The 24,301-nt window shown below is 41.4% G+C and overlaps 1 protein-coding gene across 5 annotated transcripts in view; it reads right to left on the bottom strand.

Moving 5' to 3' along the window:
• Positions 1-24,301, bottom strand: part of ehbp1 (EH domain binding protein 1) — a 344,052-nt gene that overhangs the window by 79,903 nt on the left and 239,848 nt on the right. For 3 of the 5 annotated variants that reach the window (XM_048536029.2, XM_059648292.1, XM_059648294.1), the window contains 2 exons: positions 5,800-5,947; positions 3,461-3,556 (listed from right to left, as the gene is read on the bottom strand). In XM_048536029.2, the coding sequence (XP_048391986.2) occupies positions 3,461-3,556; positions 5,800-5,947 (244 nt within the window). The remainder of the gene's footprint in view (positions 1-3,460; positions 3,557-5,799; positions 5,948-24,301) is intronic. The other 2 variants (XM_059648293.1, XM_059648295.1) reach the window with 1 other exon arrangement.

Genomic DNA, 24,301 nt, shown 5'->3' with positions numbered 1-24,301 from the left:
AATCATAGACAAAGTAATGAGGCTAAAGGCAGATAAGACCTCTAGCCCTGATGACTTACATCCTAGGATCCTAAAAGACGTAGCTAGTGATAGTGGATGCTTTGGCTATAATTTTCCAAAAGTCAATGGATTCCAGACAAATACCAGAGCACTGGAACACCCCGATTCAAAAACAGAAGCAGGTAACTATAGAAAATTTACCCTAACATCTGTTTTGGGAAAATGTTGGAATCAGCTGTAAGGAAACAATAGCAGAACATTTGGAAAATCATAAGCAGAGACAGCACAGCTTCATAAAAGGAAAATCATGTCTGGCTTTATTAGAGTCTTTCAAGGAAGTCTCAAGAAGAGTGGATAGAGGAAAACCAGATATGTTGTATTTAGAATTCCAGATGGTGTTCAACAACATACCTCACAAAAAGGGTAAGTCATAAGATAAAAGCGCACAGGATTGGGGCTAGAGCATCGGTTCATGGGTAGGAAACAGCAAGTGTGGATTAGGCTTTTTCTTCAGGTTGGTGACCCGTGACCAATGGGGTTCCCCAGGGATCAGTGTTGGGACTGCAACAGTTTATAATATATTAATCACTTGGAACAAGGAAACGAGCATATTGTAGTCAGATTTATGGATGATACAAAAACATGTTGTGACAGAGATGCAAACAGTTTACAGACAGATATTGACAGGTTAACTAATTTGGTAAAAGGTTTTCAAATGGAGTGTCAAGTGGGAGATTGAGAAGTTATTCAGTTTGGAAAGGAGAACAAAAAAGCAGAGTATTATTTAAATAGAGAAAAGCTACAATGTAACAGGACTTAGGGTACTTGTACAGGAAACACAATAAGGTAGCACATGGTGGATCAGGAAGGCTAATGGAATGTTGGCCCTTATTTCAATGGGGTTCGAGTATAAGAGTAGGGAAGTCTTACTGCAGCTGTACAAGGTGCTCATGAGATGACACCTGAAGTTCTGTCAGCAGTCTTGGTCCCTTATTTAAGAAAAAATGTAATACTTTTGGAGACAGTTCAGGAAATGTTCATTAGGAGGATCCTAGTAGGGAGGGATTGACCTATAAGCAAAGGCTAAACAAGTCTGGGACTCTACTCATTGGAGTTTCAAAAAGTGAGAAGTGATCTCACTGAAACATGAAGGATTCTTAAAGAGCTCAACAGGGTCAATGCTGAGAGGATGTTTCCCCTCGTGGAAGAGTTTAGGACCAGAGGACATAGATTGGCATCCCTTTAATTTGAGACTAAGTCTGAGATGAAGAAGAATTTCTTATCTCAGAGGGTTGACAGTGTTTGGAACTCCTTGCCCCCACTGCTGTCTGTGAATAGGTAAGACTGCGATAGATAGACTCTTGATCAGCAGGGGAATCAGGGGTTATGGGTAAAGCATAAGAAAGTGGACCTCAGGAATGTCAAGTCAGCCATGATTCTACTGAAAGGCACAGCAGGCTCGAGGATCCAAGATAACAAAGAGTAGAGCTGGATGAACACAACAGGCCAAGCCGCACCTTAGGAGCACAAAAGCTGATGTTTCAGGCTTAGACCCTTCATCAGAAAAGGGGGATGGGGAGACAATTCTGAAATAAATAGGGAGAGAGAGGGAAGCGGACCGAAGATGGATAGAGGAGTAGATAGGTGGAGAGGACAGTATAGGTGGGGAGGGGATAGGTCAGTCCGGGGAGGACTGACAGGTCAAGGGGGCGGGATGAGGTTAGTAGGTAGGAAATGGAGGTGTGACTTGAGGTGGGAGGAGGGGATAGGTGAGAGGAAGAACAGGTTAGGCAGGTGGGGACGAGCTGGGCTGGTTTTGGGATGCAGTGGAGGGAGGGAAGATTTTGAAGCTGGTGAAATCCATATTGATACCATTGGGCTGCAGGGTTCCCAAGTGGAATATGAGTTGCTCTTCCTGCAACCTACTCCAAATGGCCAACTCCTGTTCCTATTTCTTGTAGTCTCATGGTCCAGGCTAAACTCCAATGTAATAATAAATTGAAAATGCTTTGCATGTGAGAGTTTGCTGTAACAAATGTGATGACACTATGGCTTTAAGAAGTGTATTTTTTCCTGGTTTTCTTAACGAACAACGGTTGAGACAGAGGTACAACTGCTCCAAAATCAATAAAGCAAACAGCTTGAGGCGCCTTGGGAGTTTTTTTTTAAACAAGTTGGAACAACAGAAGCAGCCTGAATGGGTGGGGTCAAACTTCCACAGAATCAGGAATTCTTTTTCATTTTAGCCTTCGATAGCTGGGGTCTTGAAACTGGACATGGGGGCTCTTGTTCCTCTCTCAGGTACAGCTAAAAGCTGGGATCTCTTCCTTTTGCTACAATTGCATTTCAGACAATATATTCTACTGGATTTGCCTTTGCCAGAGGTGTGTTTATGGGATGTTACTATATTAGAAAGTTAATCAGTTATTGTTTATATGTATAGTATTAAGCATTTTGATAGTATTACAGTTAAGCCAATTCTGTTCTTTTTATTTTGTCTGTATTTTAATTATGATGTATGAATAAAGTGTGTTTTGTTTTGAGGCTGGTAGTTTGACCAATTGAATTGCATCTGGAACACAACGCCTTACACACACCATTAGAATAAGAAAAAGTTAGGGTCTAGGCTATCTTCTTATATATTGATGGAGTTTGGTCTGGTCCATAACACAAATAACAAGGGTGATCAACTGAATGATGAAAATTGTAGTTCAATTTATGGCATCTTGGTCCCTCTGATAGATGAACAGGTGAATGTTTTGAGCAATGAGGTACTAAGCCAAGAGTATCAGGCTAAATTCTAATTTTTATTGGTGACTTTAATGGCAATGGCTGCAATAATTGTCCTTTCTGTCCACGAGATTTGGTGCAGAGACTAAGCTATGCATCACCCAGTAACTGTTGATATTGAATATACATTTAAATATCTGGTGGAAAGGATTGGCATAACTATAATAGCAAGGTAATCAAGTTATTGGCCTGTACGCAATGCCATTTGAGGAATGGTCGCTTGGATAATGTACAATAGAGTTACAAGGATTATGGTACTGCACCAAACCTCCACTGTACCAAAAAGGTTAATATGAAATATTAAGTTGTATATGCAATCTAATATTTTGACATAGGATGATGTTCCCAGAGAAAACACAAGCTGAGTATATTCCACCACATGATTTCTTCTTCTGCATGTAGTGAGCTTTTAAAGGCATTGGCAATTGATTAATTCTAGGGCCATGGCAACCAGAAATGCAGGCATCATTGATGTATGTAAACTGTGCACATTTTGTTGTATAGAATCTGTTTTAAGATATTGCTATAATACCCTACATTTTGCTGCAGCTCAAAGTTTTAGTCTATATTTACACATGCATTGATAGCAGAAGACAGGCAGGAACAGCTCATGCAAACACCAAGAATTGCATTTTATGCAGGACAAACAGCACAACATAATTAGAATTACCAAAAGAATCAAGGTCAGTTTCAGTGTTAGTATGTTCCTCTCCCAAAATAGAGGTTTCAGGGCCTTCCTCATTAATATCTACCCCAACAGCATCACCTGTAGAAACAAGAAAATCAGCAAAAGGATTTATTATACACAGAACATCCCATTTAACATGAATAGGGCATTTCCACATTAGTGCATATATGCATTAGTATACGATGTGGCACAACGAAAATTGTTAGTTTATTATCCTTAGATTTAATTTTATCACATCTGCAAAGACTCAAAGTACACTCAGGAATGGTGACCATGCAACATTACAGGTGTGGCAGACATGAATAGTATTATAATCACAGTAGGTTGGCAACAGCAGGAAGATCTGTAGCAATACAAATTCCAGATTTCATGTTTGATTAAATGCAGAAGTGGCGAACTGTATTTAAAAAAAGGTTAGCAATGCGCTTATACCTCTGTCCACTCTTTTCTGTTACTGAACAAAGGTCATCAGTAGCTGGGCTTCAGCAAGATTATGTGCACGCTTAAAATACTTATATGCTGTAGTTTGGATCTCAGGGGAAAGCCCTATGTACCTTTCTTTCCCAGATTTGCTTCCTAATTGCGCCACTATTCTTAATGTGAACTGGCTGGAAGGTGGCTTCCAATATTTCAAACAAGAGCAGACTGACAGTTGCTAGTTGATTCTGGTACTTGAGTATCAGAAATCAGCAGCTAGTGCTGAGGCTTCCAATATTTTTATTATTTTTAGTTTGGAGCTACGAACTGTGAGCTGAGAGCAGAAGGTGATCTTTGAGCTGTGAGCAGGAGCTGGTTTTAAATAAAAAGAGACAAACAAGCTGATATTTGTTATGAGGCTAAGCTTGGGATTTATTTGCAGGCTGATTCTTGTTCTATCGTTGTATAGAGATGTTTTAGCGCTGGAGAGGTATTATGCTCAAACAGATGGCAGATGTTGAGTGTTCATTAGACTTGTCTCACAGGGAAGGTGATGTCAAGAGAAAGAGAAACCAACGTTTGTACTGGTTTGAGCTTTTTTTTTGGTAGGAGGATTGTGGTGACCATAGTTACAGGACAGAATTTTGACTGCTTCCTGGCTGTCCTCCCATTATCAACTTATTGAAAGTTTAGAGAATAGAATCTTAGCTATAAGAATTCAATGACTGTTCCTTGCTTTAGAAACCACGCAGAAGATAATCCCACGTGTGTGTGAAATTACAAATCGTGGAAGTTGCTTAAGTGAACTGGAAAGTTACATTTCTCTCATTTTTCTTTTGATTTATCCCTTAAATGCGTGCACGCATGTGTCAATGCGACCGTGGGGGCTAGAATCCAAGAAGGTTGGGTTTAAATTACAGACAATAATTAGATTACCTCATTTAACATTGGTCAGCTAAAGCTACTGTATTAGTAACAAATTGTTAATTCTTTGTTTCAGCAATAAATTTGGTCTCTGTTATTGATTGTTCACAAAATCTGGTGCTGACTATTCAAGAGTTTGGTTACGAATCACTGGGACAGTATGAAGAGTCTGATGCCATGTCATGACACTACAGTGGGTGCTGATTTGCAATGATCCTAGATGTTGTCAACATCACTTACGAGAATGTAAGGTCACCACTGAGCACAGTAAAGTCTGGTCCAAACAAATCTGGTATAGTCAGAGAAAGCCATTTTAAGAAAAATGAGCATTTAAAAAATCCAGTTGCCTTAACATTTAGATGCTGTCAACTGAGAGCCACATTCCAGGATAGTATTAACAGTGCGTGAATGGGTAATACATGTACAACAACTCGGTTATAGAAGCCACTCAGGTGCTTCACTGGTATATACTGGCTAAAGAAAAATAACTTGGCTCAGGCCAGAACATGATGTGTTTTCAAGGAGGAGGTAGATATAGCTGTTGTCACTAAAGGAATGAAGGGATATGGCTGGGGGAGGTGGTTTAAAGAGAGGGATTGAGCTCCATGATCAGCCATGATCATAATGAATGGCGGAGCAGGCTTGAAGGGCTGAATGGCCTACTCCTGCTCCTTTCTTCTACGCCTCTATGCTCATGCAACATCACCTGGAGGCGCAGATTAATTTCCATCTCGCTGTCGGAGTTTCAATGAAATGTTCATATGTTTGTGTCAGCAGTAGTTACCTAGTAATAACTAATAACGTATTTGTGAATGAAGATTCTATACTGAGGCAGAGTCACAAAAGGATTGCACCATTCGCAGCAAGAACGAAACAGACGTTCAGACTGAAAAATGACTGAGTTAGGATTTGTGGTAGGCCTTCACCTGGACATGAGGAATCTGGTGATGGAGCATTATTTGAGTTAAAATTTCACTAACCTCCAGCTGCCTTTGATCTTTCTCTCAACTTTTCAGTAGTCAGTTCATTGTAGCTGGGAGGATCAGACATCTTAACGCCAGATCGAGCTTCTGCAATTAGCTGACGAGCTCTCTCTCTCAACTGGCGACGTCGCTCTTCATCTTGGTGCTGGAAGATATTCAATAAGTGCCATCATGGTAATTGACAAAAACTCAATTTCATTGCAAAATTGATCATCATGATAACAAGCATGATGCTTCAGACAGCATGACTGACAACTCTTCCTGTGTAGTATACAGCATTCTACTTTAACCTGAAATTGTTCAAAATGGAACTGGAGTAAAAATACTACATTCAGATTTCACTAAATCAAACTCATTAATTTCAAACGCATTTCAATACATAAAACAAACAAAACACAACAACATCTGCCAGTGCAGCAATATGATGATTATTTAATTATACTAGAAAATCTCACCAGTTTGCTACGTGTGTAGACATAACACTTATTCAAAATTTAATTTCATCATCCCATCAATTTCAAAATTATTTTGTGATTGCATGCAATTCTGTACCAGATGATAAGGCAGTTAATGTGTTCATACGAACAACACTCTTCAAACAACTCTATAAGATGCCCAAGAGGGTGTGGAGCTGCTGGTCCTCCATGGGACTTGCTGTTCATTTAATCTTCCAGCACACTGGCATAATTTAGATATGTAACATAATTGAAACAATTCAAATATTAGTTTATTAGAAAACCAATATGTGTGATATTGCAGCCTAATTACATTTACCATCAATATTTAGAACAACACCTGCTGGATTATGTAGTTGTGATTTGTGACAGTATTGTAACTAAAAAAGGGGAGGGATTTGTTGTATCTAAACATTCAGAAATGGAGATTATATTAGTTACAACAAAATATGTTCCTTTTGCACTACTTAAAAGCGATGCTGTTTCCTCTTGATACTCAGTTAACCAACAGCTTAGACAGACTTGACGACAAAATTACTTCCCCAGCATGCTATTCTTGCATTTAAATTTCACAAGATTACATTTCTGTTTTAAATCTAAATTCCTGAACATGGAGTAGCAACAGTCCCAACAAATTGTAAATTATCTAGTTAGAGCAAAAAAAACCCCACAAAATGGAAGAAATCTGAAATAAACACAGAGAAAATTGGGAATACTTACTTTTAGATTAAGACCACTCCTTAGAATTCAGTTCTGATGGAAGATGCTAACCTGCCTTTCTCCTTACATGTGTTGACTGATTCGCAGCACATTTGCAACATTTGCTCTGTTTATTATTCTCTACAGAACACACTTAAAGTTGTACAGGAAAACACTGCACAACGTTTCAGCATTTTCAGCTGCAGTGTTAAGGCTCTTTTGATGCAATAGTCTCCAGTGAATAAATGCATTTTTATAGCGCAAACATGATTAATTTAGTTTCTTTAAAAGGATATCATAATGTTTTACTGATCAATACAGGATGTTTATTATTGCACTATTTATGTGTTGCTATCATAAAAGTAGCAGAACCTTAAATAATTATTTCTTCACGACGTAGAAATTATTTAATTTCTTACACAGTAAATCCAAGAAACTGCATTTCACCACGTTGAATCTTAAACTGTACAAAGCATATTCCCACTGGGATCTCACTTCATACTTGGTCCATTATAGTTCATTGACCTTGAAAAATTCCACACCTCACTCTGTCTCCTTAGAACATAGTTAAATGGTTACAAGTTCTTCTGCTCTGCTACATCACACGTGAACTCCATTTGCTGAACTCTCCATGGAAAATTCCTAAACATTTTGGAAACTTTAGCCTTATATTTGTTTCTGCTAGTTTGACACATTTTTTTAAAACCCACCTTAACAGAGGGCTCTGTACTTACCATGTCTTTGCCATTTACACCTCTCCCAGGTGCCCACTGAGTCACATAATCGAGTGATTAGAAAGTCTGTTCCCTCAATCCTGCACATCTTCCAATGTGGTATAGTGCATCCGCTGTACCCATTGTGGCTTCCTCTACATTGGGGAAACCAAGCGGAGGCTTGGGGACCGCTTTGCAGAACACCTACGCTCGGTTCGCAGTAAACAACTGCACCTCCAGTCGCGAACCATTTCAACTCCCCCTCCCATTCCTTAGACGACATGTCCATCCTGGGCCTCCTGCAGTACCATAATGATGCCACCCGAAGGTTGCAGGAACAGCAACTCATATTCCGCTTGGGAACCCTGCAGCCCAATGGTATCAACGTGGACTTCACAAGCTTCAAAATCTCCCCTTCCCCCACTGCATCCCAAAACCAGCCCAGCTCGTCCCCGCCTCCCTAACTTGTTCTTCCTCTCACCTATCCCCTCCTCCCACCTCAAGTCGCACCTCCATTTCCTACCTACTAACCTCATCCCGCCCCCTTGACCTGTCTGTCCTCCCCGGACTGAACTATCATCCCCATACTATCCTCTCCACCCATCTTCTCCTCCATCCATCTTTGGTCCGCCTCCTCCTCTCTCCCTATTTATTTCAGAATTGTTTCCCCCTCCCCCTTTTCTGATGAAAGGTCTAAGCCTGAAACGTCAGCTTTTGTGCTCTTAAGATGCTGCTTGGCCTTCTGTGTTCATCCAGCCCCACACTGTGTTATCTTGGATTCTCCAGCATCTGCAGTTCCCATTATCTCTGATCTCCCTCAATCCTTCCTCATTATCCAATCCTCTGATTAAAATGAGTACCCTGTTGTCCTTCTCGGCACTGTTGCTTATACAGTTTGTTCATTGCATTGCCAAAGGTATTAGGCCTGTTAAATAGCAAGTCGATAAGCATTTTTAAATTTCACCTATTGTTACTTCATCATCCTTTATAAAATACTCAGTTTTTTTTAATGTGCACATTATAATTGTACTATTAAAATACATTCTTCACACATGTACGTACTATTTAACTGAGTTTGTGACTTAGCTGCATTTCCCCTCTCACATTCAAGTTTTTACTTTGATAAAATATATAAATCTCACCAACTTTCATTAACATCAAGTTCTACATAAAATATTAGTAACAATAGGCATCAGAAAATTACTAGCTGTTAGAGCATTACGTTCTAGATTACACCATTGGAGGAAGCATTCTTTCTATGTTTTGTCAACTCCCTCACGTACCTTAGTCAGATTCCCATTCTTTTAAACTCCAGAGAGTATCGGACTAAACCGCTCAATTTCTTTTCATTAAGACACACCCTTCATGTCTGAAATCAATCTAGTGAACCTCCTCTAAATGGCCTCCAACACAATTACATCCTTCCTGATGTAAAGGATCCAAAATTGTATGCAATACCCACAATGGTCTCACTAACACCTTGTACAGTTGCAACAGTACTTCCTTACTTTTACACACTTTTCCTTTTGGAATAAATGTCAAAATTCCAAGTGCCTTCCTTGTTACCCGCTGTACTTGCATACTAGTTTTCTGTGACTCATGCACAAGGACACCTAGATTCCTCTGCACTGAAGCACTCTTCAGTTTTTCTCCATTTAGATAATAAGTTGCTTCAGATGCCATGTGGCAATTAAAAAAAAATTTCTAATAATCTAATGCAATTCTCACTCATGCACACTTGATAGCGAAAAAAATGCCCATTCATAAAACCCATTCAAATCTTTTACATCTCAATTATTTAATCTAATCTGAAGTTCTACCAAGACGCTACATCAGGTCGTCAATTCTTAAAAGCATGCTTAAACTGTCAATCGAGGTATAAATGCAGAACACCCTGAGATAATCCACAGATCATGAAATAAATCATTTTTTGCGCAATCCATTAGAAGTCCATCCATTATAATATTAACAATATTATTAATATGAAGGATCATCATAACAGCGAGTAGAGTAGCAGATCTAAGTCATAGAACATAGAACATAGAACATTACAGCACAGTACAGGCCCTTCGGCCCTCAATGTTGTGCCGACCTGTCATACCGATCTCAAGCCCATCTAACCTACACGTACGTCCATATGCTTGTCCAATGATGACTTAAATGTACTTAAAGTTGGGGAATCTACTACCGTTGCAGGCAAAGCGTTCCATACCCTTACTACTCTCCGAGTAAAGAAACTACCTCTGACATCTGTCCTATATCTTTCACCCCTCAATTTAAAGCTATGCCCCCTCGTGCTCGCCGTCATCATCCTAGGAAAAAGGCTCTCCCTATCCTCTCTATCTAACCCTCCGATTATTTTATATGTTTCAATTAAGTCACCTCTCAACCTTCTTCTCTCTAATGAAAACAGCCTCAAGTCCCTCAACCTTTCCTTGCAAGACCTTCCCTCCATACCAGGCAACATCCTAGTAAATCTCCTCTGCACCCTTTCCAAAGCTTCCACATCCTTCTTATAATGCGGTGACCAGAACTGTACACAATACTCCAAGTGCGGCCGCACCAGAGTTTTGTACAACTGCATCTGTAGATATTGTGCCAAAGCCCAAGAATAGCAAACAGTAAGGCACACAAACCGACGCAAAACTACAAGGTTAATGCAAGAGTGCTGGAAGTACTGTTAATAGAAAGAAAATACTGGAATTAAAGCTGTTGTGGCAATTGTGAAATATAACAGGAACAAATGTGGCTGAATCCAGAGTTAAAATTGAACTTAATTTGAAGTGGTGTAGTTCTCTGACAGCAGCGGAGATGGTGTAGTTACTTCTGGCATGGACAAAGGGAGGGACATGAAGTGGTTTTTGTGAAATAAGCATAGATAAGTTGGATAACGAACTGTCTAGATGGGAAAAACAATTAAGAGGTGCCGTTTGCTCTAAAAAGATTTAGGGCTGTATTAAGGAAAGGAAAGCTAAATTTAATGAATGACTTCAACCAAGCTTTGTTGGCAATTATACTGGATGGACTGCTTCATAACTTAATGGGTAAAGTAAGCCATTGAGGCAAGTGTTCATCTCGAGCACAACTTCGTAAATGGCCCAAACGACAACTGGAAGCTGTCACACCTTTGAGATAGAACAAGCACAGAATCACAGAGTTCAGAATGGCGTATCTGAAATCCAGATCCAAAGACAAGGAGGTGGGGGCAGCACCTAAATAAGACAGAACTCTCAGCAATGAAGGAAGAAATAAAGCACATGAAATGGAGGAGAAAGTTAGTTTGCATGTCAGCAAAAGACACTAGGTTAAAGGATTGCTGCTAAACATGCAGGCTAAATGAATATGTAGCATCAATAGATTCAGACCAAACAGACATGATCCTAACAAGATAAACAATTAAATTAAAATATATTAAAGAAGAAAAAAAATGACCTTTGCAAATCTTGCAGATAGGAAGCTGAGAACGTTCACTGGGATGAAAACAGCAACATGCAGAAACAGGTCAAGAGGTTGATCGTAAGGGCAAAGAGACACCTAGAAAAAAGCAAAGCTGCAGAGGCAAAGCATAATGAGAAAGAAATTCTACTAAAGGACTAATAAAAATGTCTGAAGAAGGGGGAACATTAAAAGATGCAAAAAGGGCAAAAGAAATAATAACTATCAGAGAAAGAATGGATGAATTTGCATTTATACAGCACTTTTCACAGTCAGAGTTATACAGCATGGAAACAGACCCTTCGGTCCAATCAGTCCATGCCGACCAAGTTCCCAAACTAAACTAGTTCCACCTGACTGTGCTTGGACCATATCCGCCCAAAACTTTCAATTCATGTAATTATCTAAATGTCTTTTAAATGTTCTAGATGTACCTTCATCCACCATTTCCTCTGGAAGTTCATTCCACGCACAAACCACTCTCTGGCAAAAAAAAGGTGCCCTTCATGTCCTTTTTAAACGTTTCTCCTCTCACCTTAAAAATACGTCCCCTGGTTTTGAGGTCCCCCACCCTAGGGAAAAGGCCCTTGCTTTTCACCTTATCCATGACCCTCATGATTTTGTAAGCCTCAGGGCATCCCATAGTTCTTCATAGAAAATAAAATATTTCTGTTGCATTGATGCTTTTGCAAACAAGTGGATAATGGCAACCAATTTGAGTACAGGCTCCTACAAAAAGCAATGAAATAAAAAACGAAGAGGGTGTTCTGCCTCATTCAGATGGCGATGACATCACGCTGTTATGGAAGTGCCTTCTGGCTACTCTTCTGGCCCCATTCTGGCTCTCATCCATTCCTCAAGTTCCCCAATACACTCCTCTCCCTTACGCACACATCCCCCCCACCCAGTACCCCCCCCTCCACCATCCACCACTCCGTCCCCCATCCGCACCTACCCCCTGCCCACCCTTCTTCTCCCATCTACCCCTAGCTCCTGTCCACATTCCCCTCCCATCCACACCCAGAAACCCCCTCCCCTGTCTACACACTCCCCACACCCCCCTCCCGCATCCACCATGATTCTCACTGCACTGCTTAATTGTGCCTAAAAATATAGCTAATAAATAAACTATTAAGCAGCTTAAATAGCATTGGTTGAGATTTGAATATTAGCTAGAAATCCGGGAGAAATCTTTGTTAAGTAATGCTATTGGATCTTTTACAACTGAAGGAGGGCTCACATGGATACTCAGCTCATGCTTCTAAAAGTTGGCACCATTGACATAAAGCAACGTTTCTTGAAGACTGCACTACAGGTGCGGCCTAGAACTTATATTGGAAGATACTTTCAATATCCTGTTAGGATTAAAGAATACAAGGGAGAAATTAAGTATTAGACAGATTAATGAGCCTAAGGCAGATAAGTCCCCTGATGGCTTGCATCTTAGGATCCTAAAAGAGGTAGCTACACAGATAATGGATGCATTGATTGTAATTTTCCAAAGACATTTGCATTCTGAAGAGATACTGGAAGATTGGTAAAGTTCAATGGGACACTCTATTCAAAAAGAGAGGAAGGCAAAAATAGATAACTACAGGCCATAGCATAACATCTATTGTTAGAAAAATGTTGGAATGCAATTATTAAGGAAGCAATAGCGGAAAATTTGCAAAATCAAAATCTAATCAAGCAAAATCAGCATGGTTTCACCAAAGAGAAATCGTGCTTGACTAATTTATTACAGTTCTTTGAAGAAGTCTCAAGCAGAGGGAATAGAGTGGAATCAATAGATGTGTTGTGTTTGGATTTCCAGAAGGTGTTCAACAAGGTACCCCACGAAAAGGTTAAGTCATAAAAGCTTACTGTGTTCAAGGTGGTATATTAGCATGGATAGAGAATTGGTTCATAGACAGGAAACAATGAGTGGGGATTAGCAGTTCAGGCTGGCAATCTGTAAACCGAAAGGATCAATGCTGGGACCAAAACTATTTAAAGCACATGTTTATGAGTTAGAGAAAGGAAGTGGAGGTCATACAAAAATAGGTAGAAAAGCAAGTTGCAAAGGGGATTCAAGCAGTTTACATAGAGGTTTTGATAGGTTAAGTTAGTTGGGTAAAAAGTTGGTAAATGGAATATAATTTGGGAAATTGTGGAATTGTTTATTTTGGAAGGGAGAACAAAATAGCAGTATTATTTAAATGGAGAAAAGATGCAACACCATGGGACTTGGGGTACTTGTACATGAAACAGAAAAATTTAGCACATTGTGAATCAGGTAATCAGGAAGGCTAATGGAATGCTGGCCCTTAGTTCAATGGGGTTGGAGTATAAGAGTAGGGAAGTCCTTTTGCAGCTGTACAAGGTGCTGGTGAGACCACATCTGGAGAACTGTGAAGAATTTCAGTCCCCTTATTTACGGAAAGCTATAATTACCTTGGAGGTAATTCAGAGAAGACTTACTAGGAATATCCCTCATATAGCGGGATTGTCTTAGGAGCAAAAGCTATACAGGTTGGGAGTCAACTCACTGGAGTTTAAAAGAATAAGATGTATAGGATTCTTAAATGCTGAGGATGTTTCCCCTCATGGGCAACTGTAGTAATACTGGGCATAGAGTCAGAACAAAAGGGCGTGCATTTAAGTCTGAGATGAGGAGGAACTACTTCTCTCAAAGGGGTTACAAGTCTTTGGAATTCCTTGCACAGAGAGCCATGGGAGCGTAACCCTTGTATACGTTTGAGGTTGAGGTAGATAGACTGTTGGTCAGTCGTGGATTGGGGTTATAAGGAAGATGCAAGAAAGTGGACGAGAGGGTGCTGTGTCAACTGTGATTCTACTGAATGACAAAGCAGGCTCGAAGGGCTGAATGGCCAACTCCTGTTTCTATTTCTTATGGTCTTCTGCATTCTAATTCTGAAACCCGAATCCTCCAGCTCACAGTTGAATGAATCGAGGTTTATCTCTTAAATAAAAACCGAAAGAATTGCGGACGCTGTAAATCAGGAACAAAAACAAAGTTAACGTTTGTGTGCATGCATGCGTGTGGAAAAAGGTCTTCATATTTTAGAACAAGATGTTGAAAAGATCAAATGGAGTTGTTCCAAATTATACAAATTGCTGCCCTGAAGAAATTCCTGGGGAAGATCATTTCTAGCAGCCTTGGAGCCACTGGGACATTCTGTGTCACAAAGGTGTAGGATTCAATAGCTGCAGCGTTTTGAGATCGTCCAGATGCTGGACACAGCTGCCAGTATAAAGAAAGAGTCAGAGATACGAGAAGGACAAAAGTACTTTTAGTAGACTGAAATACCATAGTTTATGACGGGATTAGGGTACTGATAATAAATGAATGGCTCCCAGGAATGAGTAGGGAACATTTAAGAGGTATACCACATCTGACTCAAAATGGGTAAGTGGTGATGAATGCAGAGCTCCAGGTTAATGTCTGGGAATTGGATTTGAATTCCATCATGCAGATAGCGAAACTTGAATTTAATGTTGCAAATTATGCTGCAGCCTTACAGAACTTTAGTCAGGCCACACTTGGAGTATTGCCTACAGTTCTGGTCACCATACTACCAAAATGATGTGGCTGCTTTGGAGAGAGTACAGAAAAGGTTTACCACATTGTTGCCTGCTAGGGAGGATATTAGCTATGAAGAAAGATTGGAATGCAGGAGGCAGAAGGGCGACCTGATTGAAGGTTATAGGATTGTGAATGGTACCAATACAGTGCAAAGTGTGAGGCTTCTTCCTCAGGTGGAGGGGTCAATTACCAGGAGACACAGGTTAAGGTGCAGGGTGGCAGGTGGTGAAGTTCAAACGAGATGTGTAAGGCACGTTTTTCACACAAGAAGTGCTGAGTGCCATAGGTGGTGATGGAAACAGACGCAATAGCAGTATTCAAGAAACACCTGGACAAATACGTGAACGGGAAGAGAATGCAGGGATGCGGATCCTGTAAGTGAAGACAGTTTTACAATGGCAGGGCAAAATGTGTCGGTGCAGGCTTAGAGGGCCAAAGGGCCTGTTCCTGTTTTGTGTTGTTTTTTGTTCGATAAAAATCTGAAAATAAATCCTAATACTGACCACCTAATCAATATTGATTTTCTGAAAAACCCATCTAGTTCACTTGATGTACTGGGAGGAAGACAATCCAGCTTTACATGGTCTGGCCTACATGTGACACCAGAAACTCAGCAATGTGACTGATCCTTGGCGGCCTTCTGAAATTGTTCAGCAAGTCACTCAGTTGTACAGAACCACAATGAATTTTAAACCGAGGAATGAAACTGGACAGGCTATTCACCAGCAACCCATGCACTGGAAATAATAGTGGAAAATAAATACGGAGCTGGAAAAGCACAGCTGGTCAGACAGCATCCAAACAGCAGGAAAGTCAACATTTTGGGCCAAAATGCTTCCTGCTCCTCGGATGCTGTCTGACCAGCTGTGATTTTCCAGCTCCATATTTATTGACTCAAGCTTCCAGCATCTGTGGTCCTCACTGTCTCCACAACAATGGCAATCCCACTCTGGTGACGCTGCAAAATCCTCTCTATCAAGTTCTATGGGCTTGCATCACAGACTAGTCAGCAACAGCTTGGCACAGTCATGCTCACTGAGTTCTACTTTATAGATATTATCTCAGAAACCATAACCATCCCTGGGTATTTCTTGTTCCACTCACAAAACAGATCCACCACAGGTGATGGCACAGCGACATACAAGCAGGAGGGATTTTCCTGAGATGTCTCAACATGGATTCTATAAAGACTTGGGTCAAAAATGCACCGACTACCATCTGCAGCCACTTGGAGGAAGCACCAAGGGTGGTAAGTGCACAGGGTCTGTGTCGGGGATTTTAATGCCCATCATGAAGAATTAACATTGCTGTTAGACTTGTTTTGCAGCAGATAACAAGAGAATCAATAAGAGGGATAATCCTACTTGACTGTGTCTTCACTGACCTACTTGTATGTCGGTACCACTAGGAGGGACAACTGCACAATCCTTGTGGAGACAGAACCCCATTTTCACATCAGGGACACCTGTCATTGTGTTCTGTGGTTCAATCACCACACTAAACAGAACAGACAAACAGACCTAGCAACTCAGAACTAGGCATCTGTGAGGTGCTGCAGGTCATCATCAGAATTGTATCAGACTATAATCTGTAACTTCATGGCCTGATAGATCCTTCATGTAATTATCATCAAACCATGATTCAGTCCTGGTTCAATGAAGAGTGCAGGAGGGCATGTCAAGAGAAGCACCAGGCATCTAAAAATGAGATGTTAACTAGTGAAGCTACAATTTGGGTCTACTTCTGTGGCAAATAGCATAAGCAACAAACAATAGACAGAGTGAAGAGATCAGATCTATGTTCTGCATTCTTGTCATATGCAGTCAAGAATCATGGTGGACAATTAAACAACAAACGAGACAGACAGACTCCACAAATAGCTTTACTCTCCACGATGCTACAGCTTAGCACATTAGTGCAAAAGGCAAGGCTGAAGCACCGACTTTCATTTTATCCAGAGGTGCTGAGTGGGCTATCCATTTTGGCCTACTCCTGAGGTTCTCCGTTAGGGGAGGTGGTGGCCTAGTGGTCGTGGCCTAGCTGGACTGTTAATCCGGAGACCCAGGCAATGTTCTCAGCACCAGGGTTCAAATCCCACTATGGCAGATGGTGGAATTTGAATTCAATATAAATCTGGAATTAAGAATCTAATGATGACTACGAATCCATTGCTGATTGTCAGAAAAAAACCATCTGGTCAATGGAAGTCCTTTAGAAAAGGAAACTGCCATCCTTACCTGATCTGGTCTACATGCAACTCCAGACACACAGCAATGTGGTCAACTTTTAACTGCACTCTGGGCAGATTAGAGATGGGAATTAAATACTGGCCTAGCAATGATACCTTCATCCATGAAGGAATAAATAAAAAAGTATCATCCAGGGCCTGGATGGTGCTGTAGAACAGTCAGACCTAGGGGCACAGGCACATAATTCTTTGAACTTTGCATCACAGGTAGTCAGGATGGTTAAGAAAGTGATCAGCACAATTGCCTTCATTACTTTGGCCTATGAGTATGGGGGTTGGGACGTTGTGTTGAGGTTGTGCAAGACATTGGTGAGGCCTCCTCTGGAATACTGTGTGTAGTTCTGGTCACCTTGCTATAGGAAGGATACTATTAAATTGGAGAGGGTTCAGAAAAGATTTATCAGGATGTTGCCAGGAATGGAGGGTTTGAGTTATAAGGAGAGAATGGATAGGCTGGAGCTTTCTTCACTGGAGCATAGGTGGTTGAGGGGTGACCTTATAGAGGTTTATAAAATCATGGGGAGCATAAGTAAAGTGAATAGCCAAGGGTCTTTTCCAAAGTGTGAGGGAATTCAAAATGAGAGAACATATTCTTAAAGTGAGAGAAGAAAGTTTTAAAAAGAACATGAGGTGCAACTTTTTTGACACAGAGCTTTGTGTGTCTGGAATGACCTGCCAGAGGAAGTGGTGTATGTATGCAACAATTAAAAGGTGTTTAGGTAAGTACATGAATAACAAATGTTGGAGGGATATGGGCCAAACGCGGGCAAGTGGGACCAATTTAGTTTGGGAACATGGTCAGCATGGATTAGTTGGACCAAATGGGCTGTTTCCATGTTGTATGACTCTATGACTCTAGTCTTCAACCAATTAATTCACTCCATGTGCTATCAAAAGACATTGGATAGTGCAAAGGTTATGGGCCCTACCAGCTTTCTGGCAATCGTATTTAAGACATGTGCTCCAGAACTTGTGTCCTCTGGCCAAGCTATCCCAGTACAGTACAACACTGGGATTTCCCCAAAAATGTGTGCCCTCTTCATTTGTGTTCTCTCCACAAAAAGAGGACAAAGCCAACCTGTCCAATTCATAGAAGATCACAGAATCCTTAGCGTGTGGAAGAGGGCATTTGGCCCATTGAGTCCCAACCGACCCTTTGAAGACCATCCTACACAGACCAACACTCCTATCCTACCCCAGTAACCCTGCATTTCCCATACCTAACCCACCTAGCCTGCACACCCGTGGACACTATGGGGCAATTTAGCATGGCCAATCTACCTCACCTGCAAATCTTTGGACAGTGGGAGGAAACCAGAGCACGCAGAGGAAACCCACGCAGACTAAGGGAGAATGTGCCAACTTCACACAGACAGTTGCCCAAGAATGGAATCGAACCCAGGTTCCTGGCACTGAGAGGCAGAAGTGCTGCCCAATTACTGCCCCATCAGTCAACTCTTGACTATTAAAATGATAGAAAGGGTTGTCATCAGTACAGCTTGCAAAAGAAATTCTGCTCACTAACATTCAGGTTTGTTTTGTGTCTTTGCCATTGGCTTCTGATCTCATTACAGCTTTGTTCCAAGCACAGACTAAACAGCTGAACTCTAGACGTAAGGTGAGAGTGACTCTCTTTGCCATTAAAGCAGCTTTCAATTGAGAATGGCATTAAGAAGCTATAACAAAACTGGAGTCCATGGGAATTAGGGGGCAACTCTCTGCTGGTTGGAGTCATACCTACAACAAAGAAAGGTATCTGTGGTTGTTGGCTGTCCTCTCTGCAGGAGTTCCTTACGGTTGTCCCCTAGGCTCAACCATCTTCAGCTGCTTCATCAAAGACCTTCTCTTCATCATATTGTCAGAAGAAGGATGTTCACCGACGATCGCACAATACTCTGAATCATCCAACTCCTCACATACTAAAGAAGTCCGCATCCAAAATCAGCAAGACTTCGACATTATTTAGACTTGGATTGATAACAGATGAGTGACATTTGGATCATGCAAGTATCAGGCAATGGCCATCTCCAACAGGACAATATCTCACCGTCACCCCTTGATGTTCAATGGTATTATGATTACTGGGTTCCGCACTATCAATATTACCATTGATGGGAAATTGAAGAGATCCAACTACATAAATACTGTGGGTACAGGGAAGGTCAGAGCCTAAGAATTTTGAGGAGTAACCCTCCTGTTGTGTCCTCAAAGCCTGTCTACAATCTACAAAATAAGGTCAGGAGTGTGATGGTATAGCCTGTACTTGCCTGGATGAGTGTAACTCCAATGACACTCAAGAAGCTTGACACCATCCAGAACAAAGCAGCCCACTTGATTGGTACCACATCCACCATACTCCCTCTACCACCAAAACACAATAAGATCAGTGTGTAATATCTGCAAGATGCATTGCAATAACTCACCTGAGCTCCTTCAACATTACCTTCTCAAGTTGCAATCTGTATTATACAGGGCAGCAGATACATGGGAACACCAAGTTACAAGTTCCCTGCCAAGCCACTTACCATTTTGACTTGGAAATGTAACATCTTTCCTTCAGTGTCACTGAGTCAAAGCCCTAAAACTCCCTCCACAACAGCATTGTCTATGTCCCCACACCTCAAGAACTGTAGTGGTTCAAGAACGCTGCTCACCACCACATTTTCCAGGACAACTAGGAAAGGACAATAAATGGAGGCTGAAGACAATCATAGCAATCAGTCTGAAGGAACTGTACTCGGCACAAGATGATTTGGTTGGCTAGTAAGTGTATTACATGTGGATTAATTTAACCATGTGGTGTTAAAACAGCAAAAAACAAACAACTGCTGATGCTGGAAGTATGAAACAAAAGCTGAAATAGCTGGAGAAATTCAATGGGTCTGGGAACATCTGTGGGCAAGAAAACCTTTCTCATCAGAATGTTGAGAAATATCAATGGCTACAGGCAATAAGAATCCTTCAGAAAGAAAGCAATGTGCACAGACAGAGCTCACCTGTCTTGTCAGAAAGTTACAGTATTGTTGAGGAGCGTACAAGGTTCATTGAAGGGATGACTCCAGTGATCATGTCCCTGCCTCTGGGCCAGAGGTTGAGGTTCAAAGTCCCACCTGCTCCAAATATATCAATACATACCTGAACAGGTTGCTTGAAATCATCGACAAAGGCTCACTGGAAAGATGAATGTAATTAATGAAGGGGATGAAAAGTACTGGAGGACACTGCCATATTCTACTGCAAACCTTTCACTGAAAAAAGAAGGAAATGAAGTAGTACCATGGATCTAATGTTTGGGAGAAGATATTTTCCTTTTGATGTTGCTAGGGATGGAGGGCTTGAGTTATAAGGAGAGGCTGGATAGGCTGGGACTTTTCTCACTGGCGCATAGGAGGTTGAGAAATGACCTTATAGAGGTTTATAAATCATGTAGGGTTTAGATTAGGTGATGGCAGGTGTCTTTCCCTAATGTGGGAGATTTCAAAACTAGGGGGCATATTTTAGTGGTGAGAGGAGAAGTTTAAAAAAAAGACATGAGGCAATTTTTTATTTTTAGTCACAGTGTGACTCATGTGCAGAAAGAACCTCCAGAGGAAGTAGTGGATGTGGGGACAGTTACAACTCTTAAAAGATATTTGGATAAGTATGTGAATAACAAATGTTTGGAGTGATATGTTGGACCGAAGGGTCTGTTTCCAAGTTGCATGACTCTACGACTCTATAGCTCTATGCCTTTCCAGATGCAGCAAGATTTAGTTTTACAACAGCTATATATATATGTAATATTTATATATATAAAACATAAAAGATTAAAGTAACAAAGAAATGGTTAGGAGCAGACCAATTTTTTTATTGTTCTTGATTGATAATGGAGGAAACTTTGCTCTTGATGAGCTCAGAAAGGTGTGAAAACATGTATATTGTGTTTTAAGAAAACTGCAGCTGAAAGCTCTTCCAACAATGGACTCTGTGAAAGAAATTATGAGGCGATAGAAGAAATGCTGCACAAAGTCATGGAAGATGAACCAGACACCAAGTCAACAATTGCATTGCTGTAGCTGGTTATATACAAACATCTGAATTTGGAGCAGGAGTACGGCCTGCTCTACAATTCAATAAGGTCTGATTATGACCTCAACTCCACATTCCCATTTATCCATCATAAATTTGAATCCCTGTTACCCAAGACTCAATCAGCATCTGCTTTAAAAATATTCTTGTTAAAATTAAGAAAAAGGTAATTTTCTTCTTTTGGCCTTTCATTCTTGGGAATGTAAAGAAAAGATCAAATCACCGTAGTCTTACCAGACTGTAGGGCTGCTCTCTTATTTAACCTGAGGGTCACCATGTCTCAGGCAAAGGGTTAGGTTGAGAAGGCAAATCCTTTATAGGCACCTCAGCCAGTGCAGGAATCAAATCCTAATTGTTGGTGTTACTCTGCATCACAAACCAGCCACCCAGCCAACTGAACTACTCGAGGACATGAAATTTGTTATTTTTCGTGATTGTTCTCAGACCAATCTTCCAGACGGGTCTTCAACTGCAAATGGTTTCAGAACAGCTCTGATGCATGACAACGGGAAATGCTGCTCTTTAGCCTGCGAGGCTCAGAAAATTTTTAAAAAGTTTTAAAACTGCTTAAGCCATGGAAACACTGATTCTGTGGAAGAATCTGAATCCTATTAGTCAATTATTTTAAAGAAAATTCATGCACATTGTGTATTGAAATCAGAGATAACAAGGTGTAGAGCTGGATGAACACAGCAGGCTGAGCAGCATCAGAGGAGCAGGAAAGCTGACATCTAGACCCTTCTTCAAAATTAGGGGAGGGGAAGGGGATTCTGAAATAAATACGGAAAAAGGGGGAGGCTGATAGAAGATGGATAAAGGAGGAGATAGGTGGTGAGGAGACAGACAGGTCAAGGAGACGGGGTTGGAGCCAGTAATGGTGAGTATTGGTGGGGAGTTAGGGAGGGGACAGGTCGGTCCAGGGAGGACAGACAGGTCAAGGGGGTGGGATGAGGCTAGTAGGTAGGAGATGGGGGTGGGGCTTGAGTTGGGAGGCATGGATAGGTGGGAGGACAGGTTAGGGAGGCAGGTACAAGTTGGGCTAGTTTTGGGATACCTTTTTGGGGAGGGGAGAAGTGAAGCTTGTGAAGTCTGGTTCACACCAAACACTTTGTGAAACACCTACGCTCGGATCACACCAAAGGACTGCGCCTCCCAATTACAAACCATTTGAACTCTCCCTCCCATTCCTCAGACGACATGTCCATCCTGGGCCTCCTGCAGTGCCACAACAATGCCACCCAAAGGTTGCAGGAACAGCAACTCATATTTTGCTTGGGAACCCTGCAGCCCAATGGTATCAACGTGGACTTCACAAGCTTCAAAATCTCTCCTCTCCCCAACTGCATCCCAAAACCATCCCAGCTTGTCCCCGCCTCCCTAACCATTCCGCCCACCTCAAGCTCTACCCCATCTCCTACCCACTAACCTCATCCTGCCCGTCCTCCCTGGACCAACCTATCCCCTCCCTAACTCCCCACCTACGCTCACCTTTACTGGTTTCAACCCCACCTCTTTGACCTGTCTGTCTCCTCTCTACCTATCTTCTCCTCTATCCATCTTCTGTCCACCTCCCCCTTTCTCCCTATTTATTTCAGAACCCCCTTCCCTTCCCCCATTTCTGAAGATGGGTCTCAACCCAGAACATTAGATTTCCTGCTCCTCTGATGCTGCTTGGCCTGCTGTGTTCATCCAGGGCTACACCTTGTTATCTCAGGTTCTATGGCATCGGCAGTTCCTACTATCCATGTATCTAAATCTGTTACCCACTGACTGTTGCATCGATAAGTCTTCCTTGTGGAACAATATACACTGCATGTTCTCCAAGTAAGAGGAAAATTGACCTTTTTAGCATGAAACAAATGTTAGATGAAAAGGACATCTCCAAAATCAAATGGTTGGGCTCAATTCATCAATTACTTTGGGTGTTTCACAAGCAGAGGTTTTTGCAAGAAATAAAAGAACCATGATTTTTAAAAGTTGTGGACTGAAATGGGGAAGAACTGTTTCAAACAAATGTTCTGAACGGAGGGCTGCACGGTTTGGATAAGAACCCAACACTCATAGCAAGCATTGCAGATAGTTTAAACAGGTAGTAATTCAAGTGGTTACAGATGAATTGGAGCAGAGGAGTCCTATATTCGGATGAAGCTCTGGTTGATAGGTTTAAGATGAGGCGGGGCGGGGGGAAGATTTAAACAGGAACTAAGGGACAACATTTTCATGCAGGGGGTGGTGCCTGTATGCCTGCCAGAGGTGGTGGTGGAGGTGGGTACAATTACAACACTTAAAAGACATCTGGACAGGTACGTGAATAGAAAGGGTTTCAACAGATATGGGCCAAATACAAACAAATGGGACGAGGTCAGATTAGGATATCTGGTTGGCACGGATGATTTGGACCGAAGGGCCTGTTTCTGCGCTATTAAACTCAATGACAACAAGAAATTGATTGATGATTGATCACTAGTCCATAGACCAATGACAATGGCTCTATGTTCCAACAGTCTTGTGACTGATTGTCAGATAACTGAACAGTATGGGGCAGGGAACAAGATACAGAGAGGTGATGTTCTCTACCAGCTCAGGAGTTGACTCTGTTCTCTATAGTTAAAAACTAATTTTAACCTGAGAAAAACCAGCTAATGAGTTTTGAGAAGATTTGTAGTTCAGGTTGAGTTTCTGGGTGTGAGTTTGCTTGCTGAGCTGGAAGGTTAGTTTTCAGACATTTCGTCACCATTCTAGGTAACATCATCAGTGAGCCTCCGATGAAGCGCTGGTGTTACGTCCCGCTTTCTATGAACATCAACTAGCCACAAAACGACGTGACCCACTATCATTAGTATCCTTACATACAGATGAGGAAGGATACCACTTTGATTGGGATAACACATCCATCCTAGGTCAAGCCAAACAGAGACACGCATGAGAATTCCTAGAAGCATGGCATTCCAACTGGAGCTCCATCAACAAACACATTGATTTGGAGCCAATCTACCATCCCCTGAGAAAAAGAACAGGAAATGACATCATCAACCCAAGGAAACCTAAACAGTTAAATAGAAAGCAGGACATAACACCAGCACTTCATTGGAGGCTCACTGATGACGTTACCTAGAATGGTGACGAAATGTTTGAAAACTAACCTTCCAGCTCAGCGAGCAAACTCACATCCAAAAACCAGCTAACTTTCATTCTACAGTTGGTGTAAGGTATGGCTTTTATTTGATAAACTAGAGACAGTTTTCAAGTGAACTAGCCACCTCTATGCCTGTTGCAAATCCAGTGGAAGCATTGG

Source organism: Stegostoma tigrinum, chromosome 9 (assembly GCF_030684315.1).
Source record: "Stegostoma tigrinum isolate sSteTig4 chromosome 9, sSteTig4.hap1, whole genome shotgun sequence".
Classification (NCBI taxonomy): domain Eukaryota; kingdom Metazoa; phylum Chordata; class Chondrichthyes; order Orectolobiformes; family Stegostomatidae; genus Stegostoma; species Stegostoma tigrinum.
Note: the sequence above shows the minus strand (reverse complement) of the source record. Positions and strands in the feature narration are given on the sequence as shown.